General features: G+C 45.9%; 1 protein-coding gene across 1 annotated transcript in view; it reads left to right on the forward strand.

Moving 5' to 3' along the window:
• Positions 1 to 9,446: 9,446 nt before the first annotated feature.
• Slc1a1 (solute carrier family 1 member 1) overlaps positions 9,447 to 16,490 on the forward strand; it is a 79,622-nt gene continuing 72,578 nt past the window's right edge. Inside the window, exon 1 of the mRNA XM_031390038.1 lies at positions 9,447 to 9,797. Coding sequence (XP_031245898.1) covers positions 9,707 to 9,797 — 91 coding nt within the window. The 5' untranslated portion in view covers positions 9,447 to 9,706. The remainder of the gene's footprint in view (positions 9,798 to 16,490) is intronic.

The raw sequence follows: 16,490 nt of genomic DNA on the forward strand, positions 1-16,490 counted from the left end.
AAAAACACAAAAACAAAAAAAAACAAAAAAACAAGGTGGAGAGTAACTGAGGATGACACAGGACATCAAACTATGGCCTCCAGTATGTAGACACATACATATATACATACATACATACATACATACATACACACATACATGCACACATGCACGCATGCATACACATGTAAATAAAATTATATAAACCTAAACTAAATAAATTATATTTAAACAATATTATAAAGACTCAAACTAACCTTTTCTGATTATCTTTGCTATCTTCTATGATTTGCATGCTCTTAAGATGACTTCTGTCAGGCCTGTCTTCCCAGGAAATGGTTAGAAAAACTCAGAGACTGGACATCCCTTAAGACCTGACACCACATTCCACCACTCGTGCTGCTGACTTTGAGGCTGGCCATGGAAGGAACGATTAATGGGGAATTTAGCAGAGCCTACATAGTGGGGCCATTTTCCAGTCTATTTTCTCCTTCCTGCCTTTCTTTCTTCTTTTCTTCCAGAGTGCTTGCTGGTAAGCATTGTACCACAGCAGCACTGAATGGGGTGCATGCCACTCCTTGTGATAATTGTTCCTAAGAACAAAATGCTGGAAGGGAGCCCAAAGTCCGTCATCAGGGAGAGTGTTAAACAAACCTTGCAGACAGCTACACAACTGTTGGATTCTGCAATCCTGGGAAGGAATGAGGAAGAGACTTGCAGAACAATGTCTGCATAGAGCAGTGCTGGGCAGAAAAGAAGGAACGAGGAAGAGCTCTTCCTTCACTGACTGAGCACTAAGCCACTGTTCCACAAAGAAAAGGCAGGGCTAGTAAAATGCCACCTGAGTAAGACAAATGGAAGGGAGTGTGAACGGAGGTGTCTTGTGTTTACTAAGACAGAGCAACAGGACAAACCACATGCTTATGCACTGATAATCGCAGCCTGCTTTGGGAGGGAAGGACACGGGACGCAGAGAACAGATGCAAGAGGAAAACTCTCCGAGTTCTCCAAAGTCTTGACTGAGCTACAGGAGGGGTTTTGATGTTGTTACTATTTCTTTTCACACGATTTAAAAGTTATTGAGGACCCACGAGATGACTTAGTGGCTAAAGGCTGAGTAACCAAGCCTGACTGCCAGGGCTCTCTCTATATCCAGGGCTCTTTCTACTCAGGTCCTACTCGGTGGATGGAGAAGATACCTGCAGACTTTCTAGCTTCCATGTATGCACTGTGGCATGCATATGCCCCCTCCAAATAAATGAATAATAAATAAATAAATAAGTGTTATTTAAAGTGTTTACTGAGTGTTTAGAAATGAATTTCTAAACTTTAAAAACCAAATAGAAAGCTATGAATCTAACTGAGGGATTATTACATGGAAGAATCATGTCCCATGACTCCTAAATACAACACTTTGTGCATCCCCTTGTGGTGTAGGCCTTGGAGCCACAGGAACCACCAGGAAATCAAGTTTGTGGCTTTAATTAAACAAAAACTTTGGGGAAGAGGGGCTACCTCGGTGGGTAAATTGCTTGCTGCTCATGGATGAGGACCTGAGTTCAAGTCCCCCACAGCCACATTAAAAATCCAGGCATGATGATGTCTATCTGTGGTTCCAGCACTGGGGATGGAGACACAGGAAGCCCCCTCTCCTGAAAATGTTGGGAAACAAGGACAGTCTGGTCAGAATGAGCCCTGCCAGTAAGAGTGCAGTTGTAGGCAAATGCTTGTTTATGACTCAGGAAGTAAAACAAAAGGGCTCCTGTTGGCTTAAGATGGGGCAACTTGCGCGTGTGAGTGGAACACGTTCGTCTGCCTACAACACACTAAACCCACGTGCTCACAATGGTACATTTAAAAGGCCTCACTGGTCCCTATCCAAAGCTGCTAACATACCCGTCCATCATAGAGAAAAACCAGCCTGCCCCACCTCTTCTGCAGGAAATCTACTTCAGGCTGACTAAGTAGTTGATTCCAGAAAATGTATTCAGAGTGAATGAAAGAATCCAAGTGAGGTAGCACACGACTGAAATTCCAGCACTCACTCGGGAGACTGAGGTGTTAGGATGTCTAATTGGAGGCCAGTTTTACGACATGGTGAGTCTGTGCCTCAGAAAAAGGTCACGTGTAAATCCTTGGCACTGTGCACAAAGGAGTGATGAATCAGGATGAGATAGGTTGAATGGTGTCACTCATCACCAAAGATGCTCAAACAAATGAGAAAACTTCATCGAGGAACGCATTGCAGGTGAACCAGCTGACATCAGGGTTCATTTGTTGAACTGCAGGTTGCTGGATATCAAACCTCTAACTTTCCTGCTTATAGAAAACACGGAGGACAGAGAATCAAGTAGGCTGTCACCATGCAGCGCAATCCTGAATGTGGGGAACTGTGTAAGGCAGCTGCTAGCTCTGTAACCCAGTCTCTTTATCACATAGATGAGACCAAGATCAGTTGCAGCATAAAAGAGACTTTGAAAAATTAACAAGCCAGGTGTGGTGGCACATGCCTATAATCCCAGCCCTTGGGAGGTGCAGGTAGAAGGAGTTCAAGGTCATCTTTAGTGAGTTTGAGGCTACCTTGTGAGACATAAGAGCGTACATCAAAAAATGAAGTATGACAAAAAATATTGACAAGCGAAAGTATGTGTGGACCTATCAAGAGTCTGACATCCATTTGGTCATCTTCCATGGCTCTGGCCAACTTGCCCCGTAGCAGGGCTTAAACCTGTGTCTGTGTGGATGTGTTTTGCACTGTCCTCTGGTTAGGACCCAGAGTCTCACTCCAACTGGTGCTGGAACAAGGCTGAAAGGGTCTGTACATAGATATACAGTGCACACAGATTCCCCCAGACTCTTGAGTTATCATTGCATCCTGCTAGCAATCCATGGAGACTCCCAGGCCAGCATGCAGGCATCAAGAAAAGGATAACTGGGAAGTGAAGTCCCTGAACTGTTCTCAGCTTCACTACCCTGGCTGGCTGGCTAAAAGTTGATAAGTGCACTTGAAATTGGAAAGAGTAGCAGGAAGCTACTCCTAGGGAGTGTTGAGTCCTGCTCCTTTTAACATGACTTCGGCCATTTTGTATCCGGTCTCCATTTTGCTCATAAGGTGAAATTAAGCTCACAGCTATCACTTTAGCTGACACTAACGAATGTTACTAATAAGCCAAAAAGTTATGGTTGAGTCACTTGTACCCTCTTATCTCAACGTTCTGAAGCCCCTCTGTTCACCACCTGTCCACCACCCTCCTCACCTCACTCAGGACCAATCAGCTTAAAGGTTGGCCGATGATTCTTTGTCTAGTCAGCCTAAGATGTTGGACCTCTTTACTGCTTGCCTTCAAACTTTTGAACCTGGTTTGTCATAGAAGAAGCCTGCCCTGAGGACAGACTGGTGCCACAATTAGGTTTCTCCTTACTGTGGTTCTGGACGTCCAGTATTATGCTGTGTGTTCAATAAACTATTCTTGTTTAACTGAGATCAGTGTTGAGTGGCATCTCCAGACCCTAACATTAGGAAATGGGGTACAGAGGGGTCACTCTCTTTTCTCTAACACACAGCATCTTCCTGGACAAAGCCACTATCCCTCCCCCTTCCCTGCTTCTTCTTTCTACTGGGTCATTTGTGGTGAGGTTTTCCTCTCATCCCTCATGTCTCCCTTACTTGCTAGGGCACATTGAGAACTCAGTGACACAGATCTTCTAGCCTAGGCTTATGATAGCTAATGGAGAGACAACAAAAGAGCATGCATGACCCTGCTAACAATAACACTATTTTCCATTAGCAATCCTGCATATATGGTGACCTGTTTAGAATACTTTTGGAGCAAACTCTGATTCCCCCAAGCATGTGAAGACCTCGGCCTGCTGAGCAAAGAGCACGTGCTTGGCAAGAGGGCAGGAGAGAAACACTTCACAATGAGCAGTCACAATTCTTTCATACGTCACTAGAGTTGTGCTGTACACATGCTACTTATGAGTGATAAATGACTGTATCCTCATTGTATGAAGACACCTTACCCAGTTTTATAACTTATTTTTGACATTTCAAAGCATAGCCTTATACCAGCCATGGTAGCACACACCTGGAATCCCATCACCTGGGAGGTGGGAGTGAAAGAATCAGGAGTTCAGGATTATCCTTGGCTACATAGTGAGCTGGGGACCAGCCTGGGCTACACGAAACACTGTCTCAAAAACAAACAAACAGGGGGCTGGTGAGATGGCTCAGCAGGTAAGAGCACTGACTGCTGTTCCGAAGGTCCTGAGTTCAGATCCCAGCAACCACATGGTGGCTCACAACCACTGTAATGAGATCTGATGCCCTCTTCTGGTGCGTCTGAAGACAGCTACAGTGAATTACACCGGAGCGAGTGGGCCAGAGAGGTCCTGAGTTCAATTCCCAGCAGCCATGCACATGATAGCTCACAGCCATCTGTACAGCTACAGTGTACTCATACACATAAAATAAACAAAATAAATCTAAAAAACAAACAAACAAACATAGTATTGAATCTGTACCAAGTAATCTTGAATCTGTATGTACCAAATAGTATTTCCCATATCAGTCCCACATAATTTGATATTCTTATTTTTAAGAGACATAGTCTTGTTAGTCAAGTCCTCAGACTTACAATCTTCCCATCTCAGCCTTCAGTGCTAGGAGGCACACCTGTGCTTATAAAGCAATATTCTGCTACAATATTGCCATTCTCTGAAAGACACTTTGCTATCAACCAACCTCTCCAATTGAGAGGCAGACAAAGTGATGAGTCAGAGAAAGATTTGACAGAGTAGGATATGCCCAACTCTCACCAAAACAGAGAGTAGAACGACTTAAGAGGTGACTGAAGAAATGCTCAGAAAGGAGAGGAGGCAGTTTTACCTGAAATGTTTTATAGAGAACAAGGTTGAAGAGAGAACAAACTAGGCACAAGTGAAGACAGAACAAGCCAGAGAATGAGAAGGAGTCAGAAGATATTGCCAATGTTAGTATGAGAATGAGCAGAGCAATTCAGTCAGAAGCTGAGAGAGACCAACTTGAATCAGTCAATGTGGAGAGGAGTTTGAGCCAGACAACTGAGTTGAACCAGCCAACCAGAGTTCAGAAAGAACTAAAAAGGGTGATCTTTTTCAGCAGAAATTCTCAGAGGCTGAAAACATTCTAGGCCTAGATTAGATTATAGGGAGGCTAGAAGCTCTCATAATCCTCTCTTGTTCCTCTCATACTCCATTAACACTAATCCCCTTCCTTTTTCCAGTTATTCCCCCCTTCTACTTTCTGTCTTACCTGATGAGATCTACTAGGCTAGTTTACCGCAACCAGTCTCAGATTTGGCCCTACTTCATGGGAGGGGAATTCATCCCCGTTACTGTAAATCCAGACAAAAACCACAGCTGCGAGGTCCTAGGTGCTATCACAAGCTCTGCTGTTGTTTTCTCAACACAGATATGATGTGTCTGTCAACAACTGAATAGCTATGTGTGTGCCCACTATGAGTACTGTCATCAGCTCTGCTCAGAAAAGCTTCCTCCAGCAGTCCTTAGTGAAGACAGAAAACTCAACTCTGGTCAAGAAGTTCTGATAAACTACATCAAAAATTACATACTCATCTTCAAGAAAGAAAATCATAGTGTTTTCTAGCTGGATGGATGATAAATAATAATGGGTAGATGATGATGATGGACAGATATATGATAGATAGGTAGATAAATAGAGATGGTAATATAACTAACTGGATTGGTGATAGCTAGATGGTACTAGACAGACAGATAGATAGATAGATAGATAGATAGATAGATAGATAGATAGGTAGATAATGATGAAAATAGATTATTGACAGGCCGATAGATAGACAGATAGGTAGATAGATATGATGGATGGGTGATAGATAGGTAGACAGACAGATGTCATTCACAGCTACTACTTTATATGGTGTCTTGAGAGAAGGAAGCAGAAGGGAAGGGAGGTTAAGTAAGTTGCTCAAAGTCACACATCTTGTATGAAGCAAATTTAAACATTCCGTTTTCATCTCCTATGTGATGGTTTGTATATGCTTGATAAAACGAAATTGTTCTTCAGTTTTTCCCAGTGAGCAATAAAGGCTGTTTTTTTTTGGGGGGGGGGGCTAGGAGGGTTTTGAGACAGGGTTTCTCTGTGTAGCCTTGGCTGTCCTGGAACTCACTCTGTAGACCAGGCTGCCTTGAACTCAGAAATCCGCCTGCCTCTGCCTCCCAAGTGCTGGGATTAAAGGCGTGCACCACCACTGCCTGGCAATAAAGGCTGTTGAAGCACAGATTTCAAAGGCATGTGACAATAATAAACTTATTTCAGCCAATTCAACTTTGTAAAAACACTGAAGAATTCCTGTGGCAGTTAATGTGTCTGGTTTGTAATCCCAAGATCAAGATCAGAAGATAAAGAAGAGCCCAAGTCCAAGAGCATCTGGCACACAGTGTCCTCAGGGGCTTACAGCCACTGTCACCAGAGGCTACCTGAGAAACTGAAGGTGATGGCGTGCTTGTGGCCCTCCTCATCACAGCTGTGTGAAACCATGGAGCCATTTCTGCCTTATGATGGGGAACTGTGGCCATCAAATCACCCCCAAATAGGCTAGCCAGCAAGAGCTGGCCTTTGGTGGGTGTCTTTTTCATTTCTATCCGAGTGTTACAAAAGATCGGGCTGTCACCTGCTGCTTAACAGTGTATGACAAAGTCAAAGTCTCTTTTCTTTAATCACTAACTAGTTATCCCATGAGTCAACATTAAGAGGGATACAGTAACAATAAGGTACACCAGTTTCTTAGAAGAAAGAGGGGGTACCATTGCACGAGATAAACTTATTGATGAAAATCAGCCTAAACTTTCTCCGGATAAAGTCTGAAAGATTTAGGAGTGAAAGGAAGGTGTTCACATTTATTGTGGAAAAACAACTCTAGCACTTCTTTCTCCTTGATTTCAGGTTCTTATGACAGGAAAGTGAACTTTATCTTCCAGGCATGGGGGAAATGGCCCTCAACTCTCATCTAACATCATTTGTGTCCATGGAGATATGAAGACAGGAGAGATAGATTAGATGGAGAGAGAGCACACACACATGCATTAGGGAGCTCCAACTCTGCAGGGTATTGCTTGCCCCCACCATTTCTTTGTTGGTTTAGGCTGAGAATGCCAGCCACAGTGACAGTGAATTTGGGAGTTCCCTCCCCTGCTCTCGTAAGATGGATTTGCTATCAGCTTGAGCATAGCTCGTTATGGTCTCAAGTGTCATCTGCAAGTGGAGAGGATGGACCCTTAAAGACCTTGAGCCAAGCTGGGTGGTGATGGTGCACGCCTTTAATCCCAGCACTTGGGAGGCAGAGGCAGGCGGATTTCTGAGTTCGAGGCCAGCCTGGTCTACAGAGTGAGTTCAAGGACAGCCAGAGCTATACAGAGAAACCCTGTCTTTAAAAACCAAAAAAAAAGACCTTGAGCCAAGCAAACCAGTGGCTCAAGCAAGTTCTCATCAGAACTCTGTTTGCCTCCCCCCTCAACATCCCCATATAGGAGGAATTAGTTCAATGACCAGACATGGCTTCTCACTTCAATCCCCACTCCTCTTCCCCCTCCTTCTCTTCCTCTTCCTCTTTCCCCCCTCTTCCTCTTGCTCCTCTCAAAACAGAACTTGTGCACAGTTCTTAACTCTAGGTTTGCCCGCCAGACAGATAAAGGTGGGGCAAGCATCTTGTTTGATTCTCTCAGCTTATACAAAACCCCAGGAGCTCCCATGTCACAGATCAACTGAAGCTGCAGCTTTGAGCAACTGGTTCAAGGTCACCTCAGTAATGGGCAGAGCAGGGACTGAAAGTGCGTTCCTCCCCTGCAGACAGGTCCCTCCTCTCTGCCCCCTCACCTGCTTCCTATCTCCAGGACAAATTAGTTTTATAAATATAGTGGAGCACACTGGAGCACAGCTATGGCAAACACTCCCACCCCACAGGACACTGGGAAGAGAAAACACAAAAGCATGGCATGCCGCTACAGAACCCGGTATAATTTATTGAGGTTTCTCTAAGTACATGCTTCATCTTATAGATTTATTTTTACATACACATGATCAAGTTACACATACAGTTTTAAACTTTTTTTTAATTACCCCATAGTACTAAGGGGCTTCTCCTTCTTCTCCTTCTCCTTCTTCTTCTTCTTCTTCCTCTCCTCCTCCTCCTTCCTGTAGAGTGAATCTTTTTTAAAAGTATTTATTTTTTTTATTTATATGATTACACTGCAGCTGTCTTCAGATACACACCAGAAGAGTGCATCAGATCCCATTACAGATGGTTGTGAGCCACCATGTGGTTGCTGGGATTTGAACTCAGGACCTCTGGAAGAGCAGTCAATGCTCTTAACCGCTGAGCAGTCTCTCTGGCTGATGATTTTTTTCCTTGATAGTTTGCCCTCCTCAGGAATTTTTTTTTTCCGAGACAGGGTTTCTCTGTATAGCTCTGGCTGTCCTGGAACTCACTCTGTAGACCAGGCTGGCCTCAAACTCAGAAATCCACCTGCCTCTGCCTCCCAAGTGCTGGGATTAAAGGCGTGCGCCACCACCGCCCGGCTTCTCCTCAGGAATTTTTATTCCCAGCTCTACCCCTAGAAACCAGTAATCGAGTTCCCTCTCTCCTGACTTTTTTTTTTCCTTTTGAGAATTTAACACCTGGAAAGGAGGTGAGATCATTCATAATATAATGTGCATGATTAATAATGCTTAATCCACTGTCTTTTGAAGGGTTTTAAAAAATCACTTTGAACCAAAAGAATGAGGCTCTAACTGGGGGGGTTCTAGCGGTCAAGTAAACTGGACAAGGAGAGTCCCATGACAGTCAACTAAAGAGTAAACGTCATAGTGCAAAAAGGGTACAGGGCTCACTTAGTTAAGATGGTGATATGCTAAGGAGATAAGAGTCTGCTTAAGTAAGAGTAAAAACAGGATAAGAAATTCAGTTAGCGAAGTGTGTGGCCACACTAACCCAGATTTTCCAACTACACCCTGTAAGGTATTTGGCCTTGGGGATGGAATGGGCCTGCCCATTTTCCTAACACCAGCCAGGCCTCCCTCTTAGCTCTAATTACCCAGTAATGGCCATAAGGCCAGTCCCTAGGGGCGCATTTGTTAAGTTGTGCAAGAGATGACCACGCCCACGCGCAAGGTGTACAACCAAGCCTGGGTCCCGGCAGATCCTGCCCGACCCTCGAGTCAGAGAATTAAATAATCCGCAGGGAATATCGGAGATCCCGTCGGGGGGGAAAATCCCCAAAGCTGCTATGAAGTCACACTGTGTGTCCTTCCTTTCGGCTCTGAGGCCCGAGGCCCAAGGCTTCCCATATCAAATCCCTTCTCACTCGGCCAGGGTCGTGCGTCCCCAAGGAGATTGGTGTGCAGTCACAGTGGGTCAGAAGCTCCTCCGGTGGGATGCCTCCACCGGGAGCCCTGGGGGACCTGATCGCCCCACGCGCGCCACCCCGCCGGGACGCTCCGCCCTCGGCCTCGCTGGTTGGCCCGGGCGCTGCAGCGAGCGGAGGCGGGAGGAGCTGGGCGCGCCCGCCACGCAAAACCACCACCGTGCTCAGTCCCCGGCGGCAGTGGCAGCGCTGACAGCGGCCCGTGCGCGTTGTCTCCACGGTGCCCTGCATCCTGCATCCCGCATCCGCCACGCTCCCGGACTCCTCGCAAACGCCAGTGCTCACTATGGGGAAGCCCACGAGCTCCGGATGCGACTGGCGCCGCTTCCTACGGAATCACTGGCTGCTGCTCTCCACCGTGGCCGCTGTGGTCCTAGGTGAGTCGCGCGCGGGGGCACTAGGCGCGTGTCCGAGGCCAGGCCGCGTGCGGGACCGGGTGAGCTCGGCGTGGCGCGCGCTACGTGCGTTCCCCGGGACTGGGCCCCCAAGCTCTGGATCAACCCGAGCGCTTTGGTTTCAAGAGAGGGAACAACGTTCTTAACGACCCCCAGCCCCCATATTGGTGCTCCGCGAGCTACTGTCTCTGCTTTCTCCAAAACGATCAGAGGGGGCTTGAAAGGTGGACAGGGGTCCTTTGAAAACAAGCGGGGTTAAGCGGGGTTTAATTTGATCTTCATCCTTAACTGTTCCCACCACACGCACACACCACCACCCCCATCATCACGTTCGTGCCCCGACCGCGACTGTATGAATTACTGTTCTCCGTTGGATTTAAAGAGACATCTGGGCCTGCCGGATGGTGGAGACCTTGGGAATGTTGGAGGTGGGAGGGGGTAGGTACCGTCTTATAGGATACCTCTCAGATTCATGCCTCATTTCTAAGCCAGCATTTGTGGTTCACTGAGGCCACCGGGAACCAGCGCTAAGAGAACCCAGCCCCCTTCTTCCTCCTGGACTACCTGCTCACCACGTTTTTCTATTTAAAATAATATAAGCCACTTTTATTTGTTTTCACACTCGAGTGCATCTAAGTGGCCCATGCCTGACATACGGCTGGACCAGGGCTTGGTGGATGTGCGGGTCATTGCTCAGAGGTTTGAGTTACTTACGTTTAGAATCTCATTTTCTGGCCAGGTTGTCTGTATAACTTGAACATGACGATGTCCTGTAGGGTGGAATCCCTGTGGGTCTTCCCACCCCAGGTGGGCTGTCCAGCAGCTAAGGGCAGGTGCACCTTGAGGGAAAGTGGATTCCTAGGCAGGCTCCACCCTCTGTCTGGGAAGTTGCAGGTGCCTCTGCTGGAAAGAGGACGATGGGGCAGCCCCTTCTCCCTGGGGCATTGCACCTTGCTCTTGAGTCTGAAAATACTTGGTGGTACCTGATCTCCTCCAAGGTCTTCCCCACCAAAACTAAAATGCCTTCGGAAGTTAATGGAATCCTTGGGGTCATATGAGCTCTTCCAGACTCTTATGCAAAGGGAAGTCAGGCTTCTAGTAAATAAATAACATCCTGAATCGCATTAACAGAGGATGTTGGTGGGAGGAAAGGAGTGCAAAAGAACCCACTAGTGTTCACTTTCCCCAGTGCCAAGTGCATTTGGGGGGAAGGTTTATCATGCATCACTACATCTAAAGAAAAGCTCCTTACCAAGAGAGTGAATGGAAGACATGGCCTTGTTTGTTTTCCCAATGATGAATGCAGAATTTATTTTTAAATCTGTTTTGAAAGCCTTGGAGGTGACCAGAGCTTGTGGCTCCTTCTCAGTTCTGTGTGTCTGAAGCCCTGGGCACTGCAGAGATCCCACTTGGTCATCAACTGCTTGCCATCAGCAGTTGGCCTGAGTGTGGGTGCCCCACAGTTCGCATACCAGTTCACTAGAGCCTGCTCCAGAGAGGAAGCCTAAGAGTTGCTCACTGGCCTTTGGACCAGTTGCATAAGCCAAATCCTCAGGCCAGAAAAGGGTTTACTTCCTTTTATTTTGCAGGCATGACCTGTGGTCCCAAGTGGATGGACCTCTTTCCCTGGTTTTAGTGTGGGGAACTTGATTCTGGTATTTAGTGTAAGCCCATAAATTCGCCGTTTAAAACTGCAAGTGCCCTGCTGAGGTCTTACCAGTTAGTCAGTCCCTTGCACCCCTGAGGAACATGGGACAGACTTGGGCATGTTGCCATCCTGGTATGAGAAGCCTCCTGCTTGGAATACCATCAGGGTGCTCAAGCAGGCACTTGCTGGGGTCCTCCTTGCCGCTCCGAGCACCTTTGCTCTGAGGGAAAACCTGCCTTTGCTCAGACCGCACTGGCTAGCCTGTTTAACAAGCCACAGCATCCAAACCCCTTGTCCTAGGTGTCTGTTAGCCCTTACTGGGTTGTGATGGTCAGTTTTTCTACAACTGCCATAATTGATCAAGCAAAATTACCAGAGCTCTCGAAAAGCCTGCTTTTGTGAGTTTTTTTTTTTTTTTGGATGTAGATATTAAAAAAGAAAAAAAAAAACAAAAACAAAATAAAAATGCTAAATGCAGTTAGTTCCTTAGTGAAATCTTCTGACTATATCCATGGAAATATTTGGCCTCCAAAATAAGTCAGCAGCTCTGACTATGTAAAATATGTTGGTTAGTGAAACTAAGAGCAAAGTCCACCCCCCCCCACACACACACAGACAGACAGACAAGGTGGTAAAAGCCTATATGTAGAAGCAGGAAGATCAGAAGTTCAAGGTCAGTCTTAACTACATAGTGAGTTTGAGGCTAGTCTGAGCTATATGAGACTGTTTCAGAAAAGTGTGTGTGTGTGTGTGTGTGTGTGTGTGTGTGTGTGTGGTGTTGGCTTAAAGCCTCTGAGTTCTGAGATATAGCTTGTGAGGGAAAGTACGATCACTTTCATTAGATGTGTGGTATTAACTTGGATTTTAATGGCCGAGGAGAGATGCTTTGAGATAAATGTTTGACAAATCCTTATTTGCCAGGTTGGAATTAAGTAAATGACTGCCTTTGATAATTTCTGTGAAACCCTACAAAATTTTGGAAATAATATTTTTGCCTGAGAGGATCATTTTAATTGGGTTCACTGTAACTCTTGTAGACATTCTCGGATCCCATAGTGCAAGACAATCAGCAGAGTGCCTAGCCGGGAGCCCTGGACTTGAGTCCTGGCGCTGCTCTCTGGATAGGAGCATTGCTTAGTCTCTGGGGACCTCAGTTCCTTCTTAAAAAACCGAGGACATTTGTGACCACAGTTGACTGAGATAACATGGAAATATCCAACTTGTGGCTGGCATACAATAGGCATCCAGGAAATGCTACATTGAAGAAAAAGTGAATTTAAATAGGAGAAAGTGAATATTTTATTTTGGATTTGAGGCTCTGCTCTGCCTACTGTCTAGTCCGTGGTGACCCAAGGGTTTTGATGGCGTGCTTCATTATCAAAGCCAATACCAGCCTCTGTACTGTGCTTCACCTTTAGCAGAGAGAACAGGCAGAGCCGGTGACCTTGTTTTATATCCCAGACAGCTTCTCAACTCGCTTAACAGGCAGAACGTCAGCCAGCAGGAAGAAATGCTGTGTTCCTAGTGGGAATTATGTCCACGCAGAATTCCTATGTGTGAGAATTCCACCATAAACACAGAGAAGGTTATGGCATGGGGGAGATGCTTGTGGCAGGACCCACAGCAGGAAGTATCTATCATCTCTCCTCCAGGCTATGTGTGGAGAGATCTACAATGCCCAGCTTGGGGACTCTCAGCAAAGGCCACAGCTACGGCTCGTACCATGGAGCTATCAAAATTGCAATACAATGCAGTTTCTATGAAGCTCTGAGGAGGCACTCCTCTGTTGTACAAACTCTGAGCTAATCCCTCCAAGTTCAGAGTCACCCCCTTGCCCAGTCTTGCATCTCCTACTCTTGGGTGGCTCTGGGTATGTCTGACAGTGGTCATTTGGAGGTGGCCTTTGCTTTTTGTTGTTTCATTTTCTGACAATTCTCTGATAGCCCTGAGGATAGGAATCAGCCATGGATCACATGATTCCAGACCTCACTCTTTGTCTCCCTGGCTTAAGAGTGTGCCTGCCTGTCATGACTGCACACGCCTTTAATCCCAGCGCTTAGGAGGCAGAGGCAGGTGGTTCTCTGTGAAGACAGCCTCACAGTTTACAGAGTGAGTTTGAGACCAGGTAGGGAACAAGTTGCACAGATATCTTAGCATCCTGACTTCTTGCATGCATAGCAGGGTAGGGTAGGGTGGGCTAGAAGGTCGAGATAGAGAAGAGAACAGGACAGGCTGACAGGGTGAGCCAGGTTTATGTTCAAGCAAGATAAAAAGACAACCTCATCCAGGCAGCCTGCTGTGGAAGAGAAAGGGGATGAGGGTCATCCATTTAATCCACTACGGCCTAGTGGAGTTTGGTCCAAGTGAGAACTGACTATCTTTAGCAAGATCAAGAGTTCCAGAAAGAGATACAATGTGGAAAGGCTGAGGTGGAAGAGCCTCCAAGGGCCTTTGTGTGAAGCTAGGCAGTGGCAAGCAGTAGACAAGTCTGGAGACAGGCTCAAGGTGGGATGGAGTACTAGGTAGATCACATCAGGTTCAGGGAGAGATTACAGCCTTGGGGACAAATGAGGACATTTGAATGGGGAGAAGAAAAGAGCCAGAGCTGAGGAATGCAGGGAGGAGATACTGACCAGAAACCAGAAGAATTAAGAACCAAACAGTGGGTAGGCGGTAGATGAGGATGCTCAGCAGTGTTGAGAGTGGAGGAGGGCAGGTAACCTCATCTCATGAGACTTTCTTTGGAGGCACTGGAGTGTGAAAGGGATGGGAGAAAGTGGGGGTTTGTGTTAGAGCCAGAGAGCAATTTCTTGTTTCATTTGGTTTTGTGAGGTTTTGAGTCTGCTTTAATCACAAAAGAAGCAATCCTAAAAGAAGAGATGAGAGAGGGAAGGTGGAAGAGAGGGAGAGAAGAAGAAAGAGAGAGGGAGAGAAAGAGTGTGTGTGTGTGTGTGTGTGTGTGTGAGAGAGAGAGAGAGAGAGAGAGAGAGAGAGAGAGAGAGAGAGAGAGAGAGAGAGAGAGAGAGAGAGAGAGAGAGAGAGAGAGAGAGAGAGAGAGAGAGAATATGCACATGAATTATGCTGGGTTGGACCAGGCCCATGCTTGCCCACAGGGATAGCGGGACCTGGTGAGGGTTGGCCCCAGCACGGCACAGAGTTTTATGTTTGCTTTTACTTTGGATCTGCCTTTTCTGGTGGCAGAGCCTGGCTGGCTGTCACTCCTCTCCAGCTCCTGAGCTAATTTGAATCATACTGTAGTGGATGCTATCTGTAGTGTCCAGAAACTAATGACTAGTTATTAGTTAAGTCATTAGACATTGGAGGCCACCATTGAAGCTTCTGCTATGGGTAGAGTTGAGACAGCTGTCAGAGTGACCTTGCTCAGCAGCAGAGCAGATTCTATCACTTTGGGCCTTAAAATAGCCCATCGCTGCTGCTATCCAAGGATGGAAAGGCCATTGCTCTAGCACGGGATCCTGACCCTCACTGTCTACATCCCGAAGCCTCATTCATCAGCATGCTCCTTCTGAGGGATACAAAGCAAAGCACCATCCTCCCTGTTCTGCCTTTGATAAGATCTAGGGCTCAATGTCATTTTCAGACACCTACGATCATAGGTGCTAGGTGGGTTCCAACCCATTTCATCTTTCCAGCAACCATATTTCCAGGAAACTGAGGCACTGACAGGAAACTTGCCCAAGGTCGCTGATCAAGGGCAGAGCAAACTCGGCTGCTGACCTCTGTACCTTCCTACCCATGTTCAGAGCCTGTACCTGCTAAGTTCTTGTTAGTACCTTCTGACTATTCTGCCTCCCCATCAACCATAGACCCTGCTGGAGGATTCTGTGCTGCCCGTCTCTGTGCCCACAGCACAGTCTCATTAATTTGTAGGTTCTGTACATTTGTTGAATTGTTGAGTCATTTGTGAGCCAGAGTATTGGGAGCCACAGACATGATCCTTGTTTGTTAAATGAATAAATGAGCACAAAGTGTACACCAGGTTCCGTTTCATCCATAAAGTCTCCTCTGCCTGCTTCAGTCCCTTCTGATCCACAGAAGTGACTCAGTGTAACACTTGTCAGTCTGCATATGCATCAGGCATACTCATCTTTCTCTCTTAAAACGAGGTTACAGCCCCTAGAGGGTGCTCCCATAATACCTAGAAGGAACCCCCCAAACAGAATGGGACCATAAACTAATGCAACTGACTCTTAAAAATCCACATGAAGAAAAAATATATCTGATATACTTTCAGGGCCTTTGGTGTGTGTCGGGGGGGGCGGTTTATATTAACTAAAAAAGCAAAGAAGATTCCATTCGCATGCTAATTCATTTATAGGTAATAGATTGTCTTACCTGATGCAATGTCTGTTGAGAAAGAATTAGAAGTTCTGAAGTTGATTATTGATGTCTGCCAAGGACTAAAGAGCTGGACACTGCAATAGGTAGGCTACATCCTTGTCCTTGGATTAGAAAACCTCTGAGGATCATTCTAGTTTTAAGAACCTTCAGCTCCATGCCATATAGTCACCCCTCAGTTCACTGCTAGGAGCCAGAGGAACTTCTGTGTGGGACACTAAAGTTGTCCTGGGGAGTATTACAGGTAGATGAAATGACATTGATACCATGACTTAGAGACAATAATACTAGTTGTATGTGAGACTATTATCAGGGTAATGCTCTAGGTTGGTGTCAGATGATCCCAGCAGTAGTCAGGTCTATTAAACACATGCATCTAGCCTTGACATATCTCTAGTTTAAAATGTTCCTAAAACACAGAATAGTCCAAATCACGAAATAAAAATATTATCTGATCTTTCTTTAAGGTGATAGGAAGAATGCAGTTCTACAAAATCACTCATTTTTATGATGTACAGTAGATGACGTAACAAAAACAAAAAGGCACAATCTCTCATATGTAATAAAGGACTTACACTTTTTTGTTTTGTTTTTGGTTTTTTTTGTTTTGTTTTTGTTTTGTTTTGTTTTTTTGAGACAGGGTTTCTCTGTATAGCCCTGGCTGTCCT

Source organism: Mastomys coucha, unplaced genomic scaffold (assembly GCF_008632895.1).
Source record: "Mastomys coucha isolate ucsf_1 unplaced genomic scaffold, UCSF_Mcou_1 pScaffold21, whole genome shotgun sequence".
NCBI lineage: Eukaryota > Metazoa > Chordata > Mammalia > Rodentia > Muridae > Mastomys > Mastomys coucha.